At 47.6% G+C, this 20,109-nt stretch overlaps 1 protein-coding gene across 1 annotated transcript in view; it reads right to left on the bottom strand.

Annotated features, from left to right (window-relative positions):
- The window catches only part of PATL2 (PAT1 homolog 2), a 1,529,270-nt gene that overhangs the window by 1,253,397 nt on the left and 255,764 nt on the right, over window positions 1-20,109 (bottom strand). The window contains exon 6 of the mRNA XM_069636258.1: window positions 18,538-18,612. Coding sequence (XP_069492359.1) covers window positions 18,538-18,612 — 75 coding nt within the window. The remainder of the gene's footprint in view (window positions 1-18,537; window positions 18,613-20,109) is intronic.

Below are 20,109 nucleotides of genomic sequence, written 5' to 3'. Positions count from 1 at the left end.
AGGGTCCTAAAAGTCAGACCTTTCTTCCTCCTCATTTAGGTCGTCCAGAGGGAGGTGAAAACCGTGCCTGTGGACAGAAGAGGGCCTGGAGTCCACCACTGGCCTCACAGATTTAGCAGTAGCCTTCCTTGGAGGAACCACCATATCAGGGAACTCCAAAAGGTAAATCTCAGGCAAAAATCCCCCAAGGCGTCGAGGGCGCCTAAGGCTTTGGCGTCGCCAATGGTGCAGAGGGCTGGTAAGAAGGAAAAGCCTCTATGTCCGAATCCGACGGACACGGCGCCGACCGAGTCAACGCAGGCTTCGAGCCCTTAGCAGGTTTCAGCAGTCTCGCTGGGGACGAGGACCGAGACCTGGAAGCACGTCTCTTGCGACTATCCAGAACCTTGTCCGAACAGGACCTCTAAGGTTCCCAATGCGATCCGCGTCACAGACCCGAGCCCGAAGGCATACAAGGTATGAGACCGTTCCCTTCAAGGCAACCCATTCCTATGGAGTTGCGGACTTCTTCGGGCATTCCACTTTCCTCACGGCTCCATCCTCCGAGGACGACGGGGAAGGCGACCGATGACAGCGCTTCGCTTCCTAGAATGCCGCGACGAGGAAGAATAATGGCGGGAACCACTCTGGGACCGAGAACCCCGGACCTCCTCCCAACAAATCGCCTCTAGAGTCGTCGGTGGACACCCCCTTGGACAATTTACATTTTTGGGACTTACTGGGTTTAGAACCCCCTACCCACCTGAAGCTTCCCCTTACGCTCCTGCAAGGCCTTAGCAGTCAGCAACTGGAATTTTGAACAGTCGTCGGTGTCATGACTCTCGCCCAAACACCACATACAAATGTGATGCGTGTCGATAATCGACATTTTAGACTTGCATTCCCAGTAAGGCATGAAGCCAGACCACAGAGTTGGAGGGGTTGAAGAAGAAGTCAGCTCTACGATGAAACACACAAGGCGTGCCGAGTTCGCTAAGGAAACAAGTTTGCCGAAAAAACTGAACTGAGGCTACAGGCGCTGTGCGTCCCATTTATAAAATCCGGTGACATCACCCTTGATGGAGGCCTTCGAGGGACATCGACCAGACGTCATCGACGCAGGACTCCCCTCTGCCGAAAAAGTTTCCGAAGTTCACAGCTGTGGACATTACATGTCAAAGATGTGGAATACGTTTGAGGACACAATCCATTCGAAAGCATCCACTCCTTCCAGCCCAAAATTACCAGCAATGCCGCTTAGCGCACAACTGCAGATGGCGCACCAAGGTATCACCAACGATATGCATTGTGAGTCTCTCCATCTCCACCAACCTCACAACACTTAAATGGTACCGCCTTCTGGTAAACACCCTAAACATTTTATTGCCCATTTCCCACAATTCCATGTCCACCATGCTCATAATGGCAGCATGTGCTCTTCCCCCCCCCCTCCCCATCTACACCGAGGGGCACGGCCCAGTAAAGCACACAGTACTTCTTCCCTTTGCACAGGCATTTTTGCAGCACTCCTCCATTGGGTGCTGTCAAATTTTCAAACACACATGCAGCAATCGCATTCAAAACCTCTGCATTGCACACTATCACTTCTGTATACAACTCAATATTTACTATTAAACACCAAGTAGATCTTGCGTTTGATTTCAAAGACCCTCCACCAGAAACCTCTGCTAAAGAATGCATGATTGGAGCATCCACAAAGATATAATCAAAAACATGGATCAGGGGCAGTGAGGTTGGATTAATTCCACTAGAGTAAACTCTTCGTAGCATTAAGTTTAGCCAAAAAATCTTTATTCTTTTATTCACAACAGAAAACATCAAAATTTAATAAAAATGCCTTAGATACTGTATACACCACACTTTAACCACATCCATCACTACCACCTTGCACACACATTCATGCCTTCACACACAAATATTTATCACATATTCCAGCACATATAAACAGTACAATATACACTGTAGTTCCTTTCCCTCTTCACCCATTTACAATAGTAACTTCGGCTCCACATTCTCTTTTGTAATATGCCTTTCTTTTGGACCACTCAGATTGATTAGTGGCCTCTGTCTACATATGTTTCGGTCCCCAATAGTTACCAATATTGCCCAGAGTTCTCAGGACCTTCTTCAGGACAAACTATACAAACTAAAAAAAACTTAAATCTATGCTTATGCCAAAATATAAGATGGTAGATGTCTTCACAAGGTCTACAGTTCTCAATCACCTAAAAACAATAAAACAAACACTTGTTATAATCCAATCCCATTTCTTTATCGCAGCATATTGGATTCATGCAACACAACCCAGAATCATTCTCGTGGTAACTCGCACTCGCCTCCAATTTTTATGATGGAGGATCTTGTAAGTATTGGGCAAACAGTCCCTCAGGTTCTAACGGACCCCATTGTGGTCTTTGAACCTTATGTATCCTTCAAAGTAGGATGAGATCAACTGTAACCTAAAAACCGTAGGCCCAGAGTTAACATTCTTCATCATGGACGTGGCTAAACCACAAAATGGAACAAAGAAACAGCTGAGGCAACGTACTTCCTCGCAGCGCTATCTACTGGCTCTATGTGCCAGATTTGGAATGTCATCCACACAACTGCAAATCTATACAGCTGCCGGTAGACCTACAAGTCAAAGTGTCAAATTAGAGTTATTTATGATTTAGTATCAAAGTGCTTAATTCTCGTATAGCAAAAAAAACAGAGGTCACGCACTCCCCCATATTGGACCACGATCTCTAATGTCCTGTTCAATGTTCTGATATTATACTCTTCAGATGCTGCATGTTCTTCACTGCATCTATGCCATGGAAAATAATAACGTTACAACCTCGTCATTTCAACCCATCCCGATATCCTGTACACAAAGCCATTGGTATAGCTACATCATATTCCATATACTTCTATTTACTTTTCTTCTGCCTGCACTCATATTGCCATCTATTCTCTGCAGACTGATGATGGTCCTTGTTCTATAGCCCACATACTTTTTTGGGGGGTGGTGCATGGTAAAATTAAACAGACTCGGACTCTTACTTGCAGAACTGACTGTGATCTCTATCATTTCACATCAGTTGGCACTGTGTGCATAAATCACATGTTCGCCCGAAACACTATGCAGCCAAGAGGTTCCTTACCTTCATGGTGTATGGTCTGTGTTGATCGCGGGGTCACGTACGTCGCATTTCAAAAGAGCCGCAGCTTATTCAGCTCGCACAACAAATGATAATTCGTGGAAATAGACGACGGACTATCCTCCATTACATACGTTAAGTCATAAACATAGGACTGCTACTATTCCATGTACCTCCCACGAAACCTTCAAAATAGATGATTCCCAGATATTGTTTGGAAGCTATTGTAACCATGCAACTCCCACAAAAAACAAATTTGAATGATTATAAAATATCTACAAACAGGACCTCTTTTATAGTTATGTTATATTTCCTTCTAATCCTCAGACGTACTGTGGTAATCAGATGTTAATAAATCACACACCAAGTAGCATAATATCTTCCCGATTCCATATGTTATTCCCTTATTTCCAACAATTGCTAGCATCCATATAGCCCTGTATTCTGGATTATGGGAAAGTCATCCAACCACACATACACATTACTTATGGACAGATATCCTTACGTTCGATACCACTAGTGCTTTGTAATAAAATTTAATGGGTCCTCGTTGAAAGGGGTGTCCACAAATCTCTATGTCCAACTCTCTAGCCACAGTTTTAATGTGGTAAGGCTAACTTATATGGGGAATGGCTTCATAACAAGATTGGCCCATGTAGATGTGATATGATCTATGTTGGCAAGACTATGCAAGAAATGTGCATGACGATCTGAGCATAGGTCCTGTTTAAGAAATAAAGTAAAGGATAAACCACTAGTTGACCATTTCATAAAAGCTAAACATACAGAAAACTAAATAAGATGGCGTGTACTATAAACCATAAAGGTTCCGACACGGGGAGGAGATGTGAGTAGTCTAATGCATAAACTGGAACAGAGATGGATCCATTCTTTTGACTCAGTGAACACCGGCATGAACATAACGGTAGAATGGAATAGACTATTTTGAATGTAGCCAAAATGTGGATACCACTTGCCTGAGTGTGTAGATAGACATCTATGGGAGACATCAGCAAGGATTATTTACATTGGGCTCATGGGTCACCCTTGTCATGAAGCCACCCCCCATATAAGTTAGCCTGACCACGTTAACATTGTGGCTAGAGAGTTGGACAATAATAGGACAGAGATTTGTGAACACCCCTTTCCACAAGGACCCGTTCCATTCTATTACTTAACACTAGTGGTATCCCACGTAAGGTTATCTGCCCATAAGTAACGTGTACGTGTGGTTGGATGACTTTCCCATAATCCAGAATACAGGGCTATATGGATGCTGAGCAATTGCTGGAAATAAGGGACTAACATGGAATTGGGAAGATATTACGGTACTTGGTGTGTGATTTATCATCATCGGATTACCACAGTACGTCTGAGGATTAGAAGGAACTATAACAAATATAAAAGAGGTTGCGTTTCTAGATCTTTTATAATCATTCAAATTTGTTTTTCGTGGGAGTTACATGGTTACAATAGCATCCGAACAATATCTGGGAATCATCTATTTTTAAGGTTTTGTGGGAGCTACATGGTATAGTAGCAGTCCTATGTTTACGGCTTAACGTACGTAATGGCGGATAGTCCATCTATTTCCATGAAGTATCATTTGTTGTGCGCGCTGAATAAGCTGCGGCTCTTTTCAAACGCGACGTACATGACCCCGCGATCAACAGAGAGGAACACAGACCATACACCATGAAGGTAAGGAACCACCTGGCTGCATAGTGTTTCGGGCGAACATGTGATTTATGCACACAGTGCCAACTGATGTGAAATAATCGAGATCGCAGTCAATTCTGCAACTAAGAGTCTGAGTGTTTAATTTTACCATGCACCACACCCCGCAAAAAAGTATGTGGGCTATAGAACAAGGACCACCATCGGTCTGTACTGAATAGATGGCAATATGAGTGCAGGCAGAAGAAAAGTAAATATAAGTATATGGAATATGGTGTAGCTACACCAATGGCTGTGTGTACAGGATAGTTTGAAATAACCAGGTTGTAACATTACTATTTTCCATGGCATAGATGCAGTGAAGAACATACAGCATCTGAAGAGTATAATATCAGAACACAGAACAGGACATTGGAGATAGTGGTCCAATATGGGCGAGTGCGTGACCTTCTGTTTTTTTGCTATATGACAATTAAGCACTTGGGTACTAAATCATAAATTACTCGATTAATTCGACAAATTGACTTTTAGGTCGACCGGCAGCTGCATAGATTTACGGTTGTGTGGACGATGTTCCAAATCTGGCACATATAGCCAGTAGACAGCGCTACGAGGAAGTAAGTGACCTCAGCTGTTTGTCTGTGTTCCATTTTGTGGTTTAGCCACGTCCATGGTGAAGAATGTTAACTCTGGGCCTACGGTTTTTAGGTTACAGTTGATCAGAGGCTATTTGGAAGGATACAGAAGTTTCAAAGACCACAATGGGGTCCGTTAGAACCTGAGGGACAGTTTGCCCAAAACTTACAAGATCCTCCATCAAAAAATTGGAGGCGAGTGAGAGTTATCGCAACAGAGTGATTCTGGGTTGTGTTGCATGAATCAAATATGCTGCGATAAAGAAATGGGGTTGGATTATAACAAGTGTGTTTGTTTTATTGTTTTTAGGTGATTGAGAACTGTAGAACTTGTGAAGACATCTACCACCTTATATTTTGGCATAAGCATAGATTGAACTGTTTTATTGTTTGCATAGTTTGTCCTGAAGAAGGCCTTGAGAACTATGGGCAATACTGGTGCCTATTGAGGACCGAAACACATCTAGACAGAGGCCACTAATCAATCTGAGTGGTCCAAAACAAAGGCTTATTACAAAAGAGAATGTGGAACAGAAGTTATTATTGTAAATAGGTGAAGAAGAAAAGGAACTACAGTGCATATTGTCCTGTTTATATGTGCTAGAATATATGTGGTAAATATTTAAGTGTGTGAAGGCATGAATGTGTATGCAAGGTGGTAGTGATAGATGTGGTCAAAGTGTGGAGTATACAGCATCTATGGCATTTTTATGAAATTTGTATGTATTCTGTTGTGAAAAAAAAGTATAAAAAAGATTTGTTGGCTAAACTTAATGCTATTAAGAGTTTATTCTAGTGGAATTAATCCAACCTCACTGCCCCTGATCCATGTTTTTGATTATATCTATATTGTTTACCTGAAGGGGCCTGGGGTTATACAGGTATCCCTTTGTTGGTTTCTCATATTAGCATCCACAAAGATCCTGAGGCGCACCCAGCACACTTTTGCCTGGATCCATGCATGCAACCTTGGGGGCACCCAACATTATGCACCAACGTACCATATGTAGCAGCACTTCTACCCAACTCCGCCACACCATAAAACACCCATTCACAAAAACATGTCACAATTAGCAGCATCCACAAACATACCACGGCCTGCACCACCCCTAACCACTACCATTCACAAAGTGTTGCGTCACTGGCAACCTATGCACAACAGCTTCACAACACTGGGCCCACTTCAATAAATCTGAACACAGAGTAACCAAGCACATAAGCTGCAGTTCAACCATACCCTCTTCCATATTCACATTACGTAAACACTGCACCCTGTGGCCACACTACACAACTTCTCACTGCACCATCTCCTACCATACAGCAAATACTGTAGCATGTTGCAACTACCACCACAACCATAGAACGCACAGTACACGCTTTGCAACTCACTTGTGCTGCTGTGGCACGTCTACAAAGTGCTCCACACCCATTCCCAAAGATCACTACCCTGTGCCTGATGCACTACAAAACCTACATTGCTGCAGTGGGTGTGCTCCTTGCACATATTCCCTGCACCGTAATGCAACCATGCATGTCAGTGTAGGGGAGGAGTGGTCCAACAGACCCCCCCTTGCCTACACCTCCACCCCAGGTGAGGGCCATGGCTCATCGGGCGTCCCCTCCTTACCACCAGGGCCCAGGTGGTGGATGGCTCACCTGCTGTAGACATTGCCCGCACGTATAGAATTTAGCTAGGCCTCAGAAACCATTTTGTCTACTAAAAATGGTGTGAGCTCAGCGCACTGTAGCGCAGCCCCCACCTTCGGAAAGTTTCAGTTATCCCTGTCGCCGCAGCACCATGGCAGATCCGCTGCGAGCCCATTCCCACGAACAAGACGGACATGAGCTAGCGTAATACACTAACATTGTAACAGTTGACCTTCCGCAGTGTATCATCGCTCCCAGCATGACCCGACCAGCAGGCCTGGGCAATGAAAAGTACAGTAAAATGGTCCTCAGATGGCAGAAAGTCTCTACATATTAATGCCAAGACCACTTGCAAAGTATGCTTTTCTCCACAAAATCTCTTATATTACAAAAGCCTGTAAAATGTATAAACATAAGAAAGCATGCTTCCATGATATAAGCAATGGCAAGCCCACACCATTGCAGTTGGGTGCCAATAATAAAGGAGCGCTCCAGGGATCTATTTGTTACGTGTATCACTGGGAAACCTACCCTCCATGGTGTTGCGCCATAACCAAGCTAATGCTGCTAGAGTACATGAGAAGACAAATGTAACCATACTATGGACTCATGTGAAGGATGCGCGAGAATGCACTTGTCATGTGTGTATGTCTAAGCCCCTTATGTGCCACCACCGTCGCGTGCAGTGGCGGGTCATGTTCTATGTACTCCACCAACCCGACTACTACCTCATTTCCTGCACATGTATATGCATATAACTAAATACTGTAGCTGTTAAAACATAGTGTATAGATACGGTGCTCAGACTGGGTATAATCGAGACACATCCAGCAAAGTTTAAATGCATGTTTTAAAGTGATTTGAATAAGTATTATAGAGTGTTCAAATGTTTGTGATGTTTTTACCTAAAATCGGCAACACACGAGAAAGATACCTTTGTGAAATTGGTGCAAGGCCATTCCCCCTCCCACCCTGCGAAGGCTGCCAAGACATGAGAGCAGAGGCCCGCGCCGCGCTGCTCCACCTCCCCCAACCAGACTGGAGCCGCTTCAAAGATTTGTAGCCCCCTCTGCAGCACCCAAGGCCGCGGCCCGCCACCTGCATTATTTACAGCACAGCAGTAAACCTCTGCCTGAACACACACTTCCAAAGGAGCCACCCCCCGTAAACCCCACAACCCACCGGATCATCTTAGACTTATGGCCCTGTGCAATCAGGACACCCAACACTTTGACAACACACAGCGGCACATCCATAATAACTTCTAACAAGACAGAAAGACCTGTACCACCCGTCCCAGGCCCTGAAGCTTAGTACCTCGACCTATGGCCCCGGTCAACAGGACACTGGTAACCATGTCCTGACGTATTACCACCAGACCCCTCACAAGGTGCATTCCTCCTGTGTTGCATTAACCTGTAGAATAACCTATTGGAAGATTTACTAAAGAAGATAATATTGCAATGACTGAATGACTGCGGTGTGCATGGCCTAGGGCAAATAAGTCAGGAAAAGACATTCATCTCCGACACTGGCCGCGATGGCACAACAACACCGCCCGGATGAACTCAGCCAACCTGCCAGGCCCAGCCCAACCCACAAGGCTGACCAGTGACGTCTTCCAGCCAAAGCCAACCGCATCGCAGCAGCACCTATAGTTAGTCATCGCCACCCAATCCCATCGAACTTGTGCCCCCTATAGTGTGTAGGTTCTTATGACGTTTTTTGTAAATATATACGCCTGTCTTTGCTATTGTCAGACAGAGCGCTCTCGGAGTTTGCAGAGTTCTTTGCATGCCCTATTCTGATTGATAAACTCCCATTTAAGCTCACCCGCGCTCTGTCTTGGCTTTATTCCCGATTTGGGAGAGTCCTTTCTTGTCTCTCATTGCGGGGAGGATCGTGCTGGTTGGGGACGCTTGCCATCATCAGCAACTACTACTATGCACATACGCACCACTAGCACCAGCACTCCTACCCACACTCCACACCACAATGCATATATACAGCGTTAAATGTAACAGTTACCATAATGTAATGTACAAACATAACATGGTCTCTGGCACCCCTACGCCCTTTCATTCACTTACTATTGTCTTACCAACTTCCACTCAAAAAGTATTGTTACTGCCAACCTAACCACAAAATGGTCACATCGCCCATACTCCAAGCAATCTGCACACAGCACACTATCAAAGCACATAAGCTGCCCTGAAACCATACCTGCTACCATACTAACACTATGCAAACACTGCACCCAGTGCCCACACTGCGTGACTTTTCACTGCTCCACCTCCAACACACATGGAAAACTTCATGTTCTAACAGTCACCTTACCTGCAAAACCAAACATACACGCATGGCAGCTCACTTCTGCTGCTGCTCTATTGCATTGGAAATATGCTCCACACCCATTCTGTACAAGTTACCACCCTCTAACTGATGCAGTGTCCAAAATGCATTACTGCTGTGAGTGCTCAAGCCCTAGGCTCTTGAGTGCATCACCTACGGCCTTCGCCCAGGCACATAATGCCACCAGGCATGTCACCAACTAGACAATCCACATACACAGCACTGCCACTAGCACTCCTACCCAACCTGTGCACAGCCATGGAGCTACGCATGAAGAATTTGCAACAGTTACAATCATGTACAAATAAAACACCGTCTCCTGCACCCCTGTGCACGTTTCACATACTACGGCCGTGCCCATTTCCATTCACAAAGTATTGTGTCACTGCCAACCTACCCACATAATGTTCACAACATTGGCCCTACTCCAACCAATCTGCAAACACCACACTATGCACGCACCCCAGCTACCAGATGCAGAGTCAGATATGCATTGCAGCGTTGAGTAAGCTGAAACACTAGGGTCTGGAGTGCATGCCCTACGGTCTACCACCTTCTGCCATGCACCCAATAGTCTAATCCTTCAACAGACCCACAGCAATTTCACGCACCAATGCATGCCACCATGTGGTCAAGTACCCCTATACATCCACAGAGCACAGCCACCTGTGCTCCCACCCAACCTATGTCATGTGCAATTCACTCCCCTTCTGAAAATTACCTGCCACCACTCACCACTGAAAAAGGTTGCTGCAAACAAGTCACGGCAGAAACTTTCGGGCCATTACGACCGTTGCCTCTAATCACCACACAAAGTAGTCACCTGTCTAGGTACCCATGAATTAGTGCAATACGCATGAATACTGCAGCCACTCATCAGCTTTCTTCCACCTTTTTACATACGTCACATGAACCAATTCTCACTCCCCCAACCTTTCCCTCCCTTCTTGCTGCCAACACATGGCGTACGGTACATTTTGCAGACCCTTGCGCTGGCGCACTGTCCTCGGATACATTTTTTGGCAAACGCTGCCATAGTGTTTGACGCAGAGCACGCTTTCCCACCAGCCAACCACCGGCCGCATCCAAAGTTCTCCGATAGCACGCCGTACCGCAAGCCAATGGCACTTCTGTCCACGGAGCGAACAGGGAAATGGGTCCGCCGAATGGACCCAGATATCACTAACTTTTTGGGATGTACATTTCAGTCCTTTGCAATAAAAAAGTAATGGTCTGATTTCCAAACACACAAAAGTATGGTTTCTGACCCCAAGACCCGCTCCTGCCGCAAATTTGGTGCAAATCCGTCCAGCTGTCCGGCCTGTAGGCATCCGCAAAGTTTTCCCCCATTCACTCTATGGAGAAAAAAGAAATTTGGGACCCCCTATAACTCCCCCCTCACCAAAGTTGGCAAGATAATTCAGAGCGGGTCATATACTCTTGCTAAGTTTGGTCAGGATTCTACAAGGGGTGCGAAGTTATAAGCCGCCGAAAAAGTGCTCTTCCTAGGAGTTTAGCAACTTAACCATAACTACACAGCAGCTACCACGGGCCGTGTAAGGAACAAGTTACTTACCTGTAACTGTTGTTCTCCAGCATGGGACTGGCATGGATTCACATGCTCATGAATATTCCCCGTCGTCAGGCTGGGAATCCTCGGTAAAGAAAAAACCAGTATCAGTTTCGTTTCTGATCTGTCTTTCGTAGTAGTAACCAATCACTGGTCTCTGCGTCATACTGACCACAGCCAATGACTGCCCTCTACCTAAGCACCGCCTCTGGCAGCCATCTTCAGATTTGGAAGCACGTGAAGTGGCAGTATGACCAAGTGAAGAGCCGCAGAGGGGTAGGCGGGAGGGTTCGCATGTGAATCCATGCCAGACCCATGCTGGAGAACAACAGTTACAGGTAAGTAACTTGTTCCTTCTCCAGCATGGGGTCTGGCATGGATTCACATGCTCATGAATAAAGAATACATAGCAGTACACACATGCACAACCACGGGAGGTGGCAAAGGCTCAACATTAAGCATTACATCAAACTCAACATTAAGCATCTTAACCTCCTCACCAGGCTCACCTCAGGCGAACAGGTTGCGCAGCACTGCTTGGCCGACCCTGGACTCCTCCCTGGAATCCCGGTCGACGCAGTAGAATTTCGTGAAGGTGTGCGTCGACCTCCACGTAGCAGCCCTGCATATGTCCAGCAGGGGCACACCAGAAAGGAACGCTGTGGTAGCTGCGATCGCTCTGGTGGAATGGGCTCTCGGACGGCCAGGCAGCGGTCGGTTTGCCAACCGATGACAGTACATGATACAGCCGGAGAGCCATCTGGAAATGGAAGCCTTCGAGAGAGCCTTCCCCCGATTGACAGGTCCAAAGTTCACAAAGAGTTGTGACGTCTTCCGAAAACACTTCGTGCGGTCCACGTAGAACTTCAGCGCTCTAGCCACATCCAGCGAGTGCAAAGTCCTCTCAGCCAGCGACAAAGGCGACGGGAAGAACACAGGCAACACCAAGGGTTCATTGAGATGGAAGTCCGACGGTACCTTGGGCATGAAGGAGGGGTGCGTCCTGAGCACTACCCTCGTGTCGTGAAAAGTCAAGTACGGGGCCTTGCAGGAAAGGGCCTGGATCTTTCCCACCCGTCGTGCGGAGGTGATGGCCACAAGAAACGCTGTTTTCCACGACAGAAACTTCAACGGGGCCGAGTGCAGAGGCTCGGACGGAGGTCCCATGAGCTTGGTCAGCACCACGTTGAGCTCCCACGCCGGGGCCGGAGCCTTCACCGGCGGGAACGATCTGAACAATCCCTTCATGAACTCTTTCACCAGACGATGAGACCACAAGGACGTCCGGCCCGTGGTTCTGGTGTATCGGGAGATCGCAGCAACATGAATCTTGATGGACGCCTGTGCCAGTCCAGCTTTGGCCAGCGTCAGCAGGTACGGCAGTACCTGGGGAGCCGTAATCCGTAGAGGGTTAATCTTCTGTGCGTGGCACCAGACAGAGAACCTCTTCCATTTGTGGCCGTAGCATTTAAGAGTCGAGGACGCCCTGGCCTTTGCAAGAACCTCTCTGCAGTCGGCCGGTATGTCGTATCCTCCAAACTCTAGCGCTGCAGGAGCCAGGCCTGCAAGTTCAGCGATTTCAGGTCGTGGTGGAGGATGGCGCCTCCTTCCCTGGAGAGTAGATCCGCGTCCACCGGCAGCTTGATTGGCGGGGACGCCGACAAGTCCAGAAGGTCCGGGAACCATATCTGCCTCGGCCACGCAGGTGCGACGAGGATCATCCTGCACCGTGACCTCTTGAGCTGGTTGACGAGCCGGATTAGCAGTGGCAAAGGAGGGAACGCGTAGAGGAACAGGCCCTCCCAGGGGAATATGGGAATATGGAAGTAGGCATCCTCCAAATCCAAAGACGACAGGAAGTCTCCTTCCTCCAGCTGACCCAGGACGTGCTGGAGGGTGACCATCCGGAACTTCTGCGCCTTGATGAACTTGTTCAGACGTCGCAGGTCTAGGATGGGGCGCCATCCTCCCGTCTTCTTCTTCACGAGGAAGTATCTAGAGTAAACTCCGGAGCCCCCAAGCCTCTTTGGGACGAGTTCGATGGCGCCCTTCCTGAGCATCGCCTTTACCTCCAGGAGAAGCTGAGGGACGTGAAGCTCTTTCCTGGCCACGGGGGGGACGCGCGGGCACCTTCTTTGAAACTCGAGCGCATGGCCCCGGGCTAAGGCGTCCAGCACCCAACGGTCGGTGGAGATGGACTCCCACACGCTGACGAAGCTCGCCAGCCGGCCTCCCACCGGGGTGCTTCGGTGGGGGCCCGACCCCACGGCCGGTTCAATCCTGTTTCGACGAGGCTTTGCCGCCTTGACCTCCTTGGCGACGACGGCGGGGTCCGCCAGACTTGCCTCGTCCTCTGTAGGCCTCCTGAGACGACGAGCGGGCCGCTTGACGGTAGGTGGAGAAACCGCCGCCGGAACCTTTGGAGGCGCCCTTGCCTCCGCTGCTCCGAAAGGGCATCCGTCGTTGCTGCAGAACCCCAAGGGCCCGGGCCGTTTCAGTGTCCGCTTTAATGGCCTGAAGGGAATCGTCCACTGTTTTCCCAAACAGGTTGTTCCCATCGAACGGCATGTCCAGGACTCTGGTTTGTACGTCTTGACGGAAGTCCGTAGCCTTGAGCCATCCACGCCGCCTAAGGCACACGCCGTTGCCCAACTGGCGAAACCCGGTGTCGCCGATGTCCGTCGCAATAGTGATGGCGTGGTCCGACGCCACCTCACCTTCCTGTAGGATCTCCAGGGCCTCCGCCCTCTTGTCGTCCGGTAGGAAGTCCAGCAGGGGAGCCAGTTTGTACCATAGCTCCCTGTCGTAGCGGGCCACGATAGCCAAGGCGTTGGCCGATTTAATCGTCGTCGCTGCAGACGAGATGACCCTGCGTCCCATAGCGTCCAATTTCTTTCCCTCGCCGTCCGGTGGGGAAGTCGATGTGGAGGCCGCACCCCCCCCCCAGCTTTCTTCCTGGCCGCCGCGGAGACGACGGAGTCCGGGGTAGGCTGCGCCCGGAGGCACAGGGGGGCCGCGTCCGGGACCCGGTACTTCTTCTCGTACCGGTCTCTTCTAGCTGGCGTCGTGGAAGGGTTCTTGAGGAGGGCGAGGCCCTCATCCCAAATGTCGTCCAGTAGAGGCACCGCGAGGACCGTCTTCCTCTTGGCCTCGCGCCGTTGATAAAGGAATCCTTCCTTTTTCTTCTCCTCAGGGCAGAGTTGGAAAAGCTCGGATGCCCTGGCGATCATGGAGTGGAACGATCCAATCTCGTCGGGCGGAGAAGCCCTGGTGGGAGGTGACGACGGTAGATCCTCGTCGTCCGTACCCGTCGCTGCCGTGTCAGTCCCCGTATCATCCCCTCGGGTGGACGGGGAGGAGGGCTGGACGGGGTGCGACGGCTGAAAAGGAGGTGGAGGGTGAATCCTTCTTCTCTTGGGCGGGGGAACACCAGAAGGTCCCGGTTCAGGATCCCCGGACGGGAGAGGTTCCTCCGTCGGCAACGGTAGTCTCGTCCTTATCTCTGAGCATAAGTACTGTATAGCCAACAAAATGGCCGCCGAGTTGTCTTGCGGCGCTGGCAGAGGGGAATCCGACGGGCGATCAGGGGCCCCGTCGGCACCCTCGACGATGTCGTCGTCACCTGCGTTAGGATCCATCCCGACGGGCCGGTCTTCTTCCACGCCAAGGCCGTGGCTTAAGACCTCGATCAGCTCTTCCTCTGAGGTTGAAGCCGAATCTGCGACGACGCTCTGCCCCCCCTTTTTCTTCCCCGCCGGGGATTTCACGGGGGTCCTATCGATGGGCACAAAAGAGGACTCCCTCCGAGGTGGCAGGGAGACTCTGAGCCCCGAGGTCGCCACCACTGGTGTAGCCTCCACAGGCTGAGCCAGGGCCGCCGCGACAGTATCGATAGAGGACTTGGCCGGATGGATTAAGGCCTTCACCACCTTAGGTGCGCTCACCGCCTTATCCTTGAGGGGGGGGACACTGCCTCGCTCCCCCTCCGATGGGGCCTTCGAGCTCGACCGGGGCCTCTCCAGGAGCTTCGCCGGGTGCTCGCCCTTCCTCTTACCCAACCCAGAGCGTTGGCTCGTGGCTGAAGGTGCCGGGGAGGATGCGCCCTGCCTGGCGCCCGTAGAGCCCGACCGTTCGGCGCTCCCGGTGCCAGCGGACTCGCGGTGCTTGGCCTTGTGTTGGACCCCCGTCGCCGGGGTGTCCTCAAAGGTCTTAGAAGACCGCTCGGATTTCTTCCTCTTCTTCTCGCCTGACGGGCTCTTCCCTTCCAGCCAGTTGGCGAGACGTTGATGGCGGTCCTTCATGGTCCGCTCCGACATATTGCCGCAAAACGCACAGTCCTTCTCCACGTGCGTCTTGTACTCCTGTAAGCAGTAGAGACAAAAGGAGTGTTCGTCCTCCTTAAAGACGTTCTGCAGCTGGCATCCAGGGCAGATCCTGAACAGCTTTCCGGGCGTCGAGCTTCCCTTCTCCTGGGCCATGTCCGGGCCTGAGAAGCTTCTGGAGTCCTCCAAAAGCGTAGCTCGACGAAATCTTCACCCTTGAGGGGCGCAGACGAATCCGACACGGGTCCCCGTTGATCGGATGGAGAGTCGGTGGAGCTTGAGGCTCCTTTGACCGAAAAAACAAAGTTTTTGAGAAAAAACGTGAAAAAAATAGCACTAACGCTCGAGAGCAATAGCACGAGGATCCCAACACATGAACGTGCGGTAAAAATCTGAAGATGGCTGCCAGAGGCGGTGCTTAGGTAGAGGGCAGTCATTGGCTGTGGTCAGTATGACGCAGAGACCAGTGATTGGTTGTTACTACGAAAGACAGATCAGAAACTAAACTGATACTGGTTTTTTCTTTACCGATGATTCCCAGCCTGACGACGGGGAATATTCATGAGCATGTGAATCCATGCCAGACCCCATGCTGGAGAATATATATACACACACATACATATCGGCATCTTCTACTTGGGGGTAGGAGGGTGAGGGGGTTGAAGTCACTGGATCCTGAATTCCAATAACATCACCGCCACTTTAGAAGTTTTTGCAGAATTGTTTTTCGTATTAAGGCTTGGGCTACTCCCTTCAAAGCCCCCAACCACGTAGACTTGGGAGTTGTGTAAATGGCCTAAGAGGCATTCAGGTTGAGTGCAAACCTGTCCCACACCTCCCCACTGGCTATTAATATTGGCATCTAGGCGAGAAAGAAATGGTGTGCTGTGTGCGTAGACTTAATGTTAAAAGGTATTTAGACTGCGCACCGTCACCACCGAAGTGGTCCCCAGGTTATCGGGCGGATGTGAAAAGGAGAGTATGGGAAAAAAGGGGGTTTAGTGGAGGGTTAATAGGGTGTAATTGGGAATAGGAAAGTGAAATTTTCTTATGTGTTTTGGCAGCTTCAGTTTGGTTTGCACGGTTGGCTGAGCTCAAGTGCCTTTAACAGGTCTGTGTGAGCTCCCATGTGCTGTTGTACCCGGTTATGTGTTAGTCTGTTGCAATGTGGTGAAGTGCGTGTGGATTGCTGTGCAGAAAGGCAGTTGTCTGGTTTTCTATATGAGAGTTGTATGAGGGAATTTAGGTTAGCAGGATTTTTATAATTGTATACATTTTTTTATTTTATTTTTTCCCCTCTCTTTCTCTTACCCATTTTTCTTTGCTTTTCTGCAATTTCCTCATCCTGTATTGGTGAAGTTTAGGTTAGACGACTCCAGTCCCTCCCTACACTTCCCGTGTGGTGATCTTACTTAAAGTGGCAAGCTACATTTGTATAGCTGGTTAGTAGCTTGCAACTTTAATCTTTTGCCCTCTGGCAGAGACCAAATATGCATTAACAATCATGGCATATATTCCTGGTGGGTGGAATAAGGTATTTTATGCAAATCTAATCCAACATGGATCTAAACTACATTGACCTGAATAAACACCTCCAGCAGATCATGCTACAATGTGCACTCAGCGTCTTAGTACCAGCTGGTATAACTCAGACGGCCATATAGAACATAAGCTACAGGCATCGCAGCCCTATTCTGCAAATGTTTTCTGTCCTCTTACTCAATTTAAAGATCCCACATGCATCCAGCCATAAACCGATGAACTCCTAGTCCAAATACTTTGTCTATTTCAACAATGTGCTCCTGCTATCCAAACCCCTCTGTAAACCACCACCTCTGTACATCCACCAAATGTTCCCACCACAGTACAACGTCTTGAAACCCAAAGGCAGGTACAACCAGTGCTCGAAGTTGGTGGGAACGGTCGGGAGCGGTGCTCCGATACTACTTTTAATTAAGTTTTACAGTTCCTATACTTTTATTTTAAAAAGAAACAGGTTCCCGGAATGGTTATTTTAAAATAAATGTGTAGGAAGAAGTTGAAACTTGCACTTTCAGTGCACTGGACGTTCCCTTAAACAGCAGGCACATGTGTTTTGGGGTTTGTATTGTGCATGGGAGGGGGCATGGCAATGGGGTTTGTGGGGAGTGGTGCAGGCCATTATGGAACATAGTTCCACTACTTCTTTCCGTACACGACCACTGGGTACAACACAAGCCTAAAAGCTCTGCTATCATCTTATGACAGCACAATCTCTTCCCATTTCTGTCTTATCAGGACTGCATCCATGTACTGTAATTCATATTTAGAGCCGTGATACCGCTGGGTCTGGGCGCTAACAACAAATCAAATAAAGGCTATTCAGACAAGCCTCAGCAACGGGAGCCAAGGACAGTGGCAACAGGCAGACTATGAAAACAAGTGGGGGAAAATAAAATGGGTGGGCTTTTCTCATCCAGTGCTTTCAGCATGGTAGATGCAGTCTGATCCTATAAGGTTTTTTTTTCCAATGAACTAAATATTTGTTGTTCTACAACTTTGTCGAAATGCGGTTTTACATTTTGACTATAGTTTAACAAAAATATCCAGCTACTTTTTCTCAAAGCAACTCTCAAGTAAATCAGTGATTTGTCAAAAAGTGCAGTTTAAGATCATGCTAACAGTTCTAGGGTGCAATAGCTCAGGAACAGTTGAGAACATGTCAAAAAAAGGCAAGATTTTACAGCCATTCAGTCCAGATCCTGTTAAAACACTGAACATTCAATAGCAGAATGTAGCCTGGAGATGCTTTTATAAGCATTTACAAAAACAAATACCAGGACCACAGAAAATGGCCGTAAGCGGAAGTGGGGAAAGATGAATTTTAACTTGTTCTCCAGTTAAACTATTTTTTCACTTGGTAGGGACCATCACATTAGTGAAAAAAGTGGGAAAATAAGATGACCTGAGCCAAATACTATGGCATAAAAACTATAATGGATTGATGTGTACAGTTTGTCAAGGCAATTTCAGACGCCATTGTGGAAGGTAATGCATTAAAAAATTATATATATGTTGAACACAAGGCACACACCCTTCGCTCGGCCAACATTTTGCATCTAAAGAAAAGCATGAAACACTGGTCGTCAAGGTAAGATTCACATCAATGAACATAAAATTAATTCAATCTTTATTTATATCGTTTTGCTTACCTCTAGAATCTGCCGGGCAACAGAGGTCGGAATGTTTCTGGGAGAAGTGTCCCACAATCCAGAATCCATCCCAGTCTAATGGCAGAAAGAATGCATAATCAACAAAAACACTCATCCGTCCTTTTCCAAAGTAAGGATTCGCTAGAGCAATAAATGGCTGCATCCAATTTGTCAATACTATAGAAAGGTTCTTTCAATCAAAGGTAAATTTAACAAAGCAATTTAAATTCAGTAGGATACGCAATATATTTTCTTGAAAATATTGGTTTTACCATTTAAATGAAGACAGGGGCATGACATTTTAATAGAAGAACCACAGCTTTGTACACATAGGCCTTATTTTTTAATAGCAGACAGCATTACTGAAGGGTCTTGTCAGAAGGCTATTTTCATTGGATTATAAATGTACATAACATGCTGCACATATATAATGACGCCCATTTTTCCCCACCAGTATCCCAAGCTAGCTCCACATATTCTAGGACCGGAATTTGTTATAACTATACTTTACCTAGAAAACGTTGGGAAGGTTGAAGAGTGGGGAAAAACACATGGCCTCTATTTTGACTTTGGGCAATATGTATTAACAGTGTTTTCACATAGAACCATAAATGCGTTTACAGTATAGGTTCAAAAAGATCGGATGATCAAAGAAAGTTTCACACTATCTTTTTATAACACACTGCTAGTATAGTGGATGACCACAATTTTAGGGACGTTAGATGGCTTCAGTGCTTAGCTAGCTGTTGCAGTTTGGGAGTCTGAGCGTTGAACTTTGTGTTGCCTTGTTTTTGGTGCTTATTCAGTCAGACTAGAGAAGACAGGCTAAACACACAGTTGGTAACTATTGGCAGCAGACAGAAAGAGTGGAATAGATACATATCCACATTGTTTGTGAATCATTTTGAAGTGTGGCTATTATACCTTTCTATCAGCTCGAGTAACTAAAGATCATATACTACAGCAAGGCTACTGGGCTGGGCTTCAGTCTAGTATTATGGCTCTAAAAAACCACTGGGTGTAGCTTTTTGAGCTAAGGGGGACCACATTTTTGATAGGGGCTTGTGGGATGTGGTCGGAACTAGGTAAACAAAAGTTTCCCAAGACAAGCTACCTGGCATATAGGCTGCTAAAGTCAGCGATGCCAAAGTCTGGAAAAGACGTCCCGACAATGCTGATATAATGCGTCCCAGGTATAGCGAGTAGCGTTTTGTGCGTGGTTAGGAAAACTCCTTGCTCTGTGTCCGGACAGTCGCGTACAATAGCCGATGGGTCTAGTAGGGTGTGATTTTTCTCTTTTTTGCTTTGTGTTCTTTTAATAATTGGACCCACTATGTTCAATTTTTATGTATTAGAAAAATAAAACCGTATATTTTTTCTTTAAAACACTAGCTTATGGGCATATCTTGTGATATTTGTTCTAACACAAGACTGATTCGTCTGTGCCTCATTCTCACCCATACCATTAGCCCAATAGTGTGACACCAACAGGTAGCTTCTGTAAAAAAAACACTGCCTCTTAACCAAACCCAACCCAACTTTGAAACAGCCACACTGCTTTTAAACTTCCAT

Source organism: Ambystoma mexicanum, chromosome 7p (genome assembly GCF_040938575.1).
Source record: "Ambystoma mexicanum isolate Mex_15411 chromosome 7p, UKY_AmexF1_1, whole genome shotgun sequence".
In the NCBI taxonomy this organism is placed as follows: Eukaryota; Metazoa; Chordata; class Amphibia; order Caudata; family Ambystomatidae; genus Ambystoma; species Ambystoma mexicanum.
The sequence above is the reverse complement of the archived record's forward strand: the minus strand, read 5'-3'. Positions and strand labels throughout refer to the sequence as shown.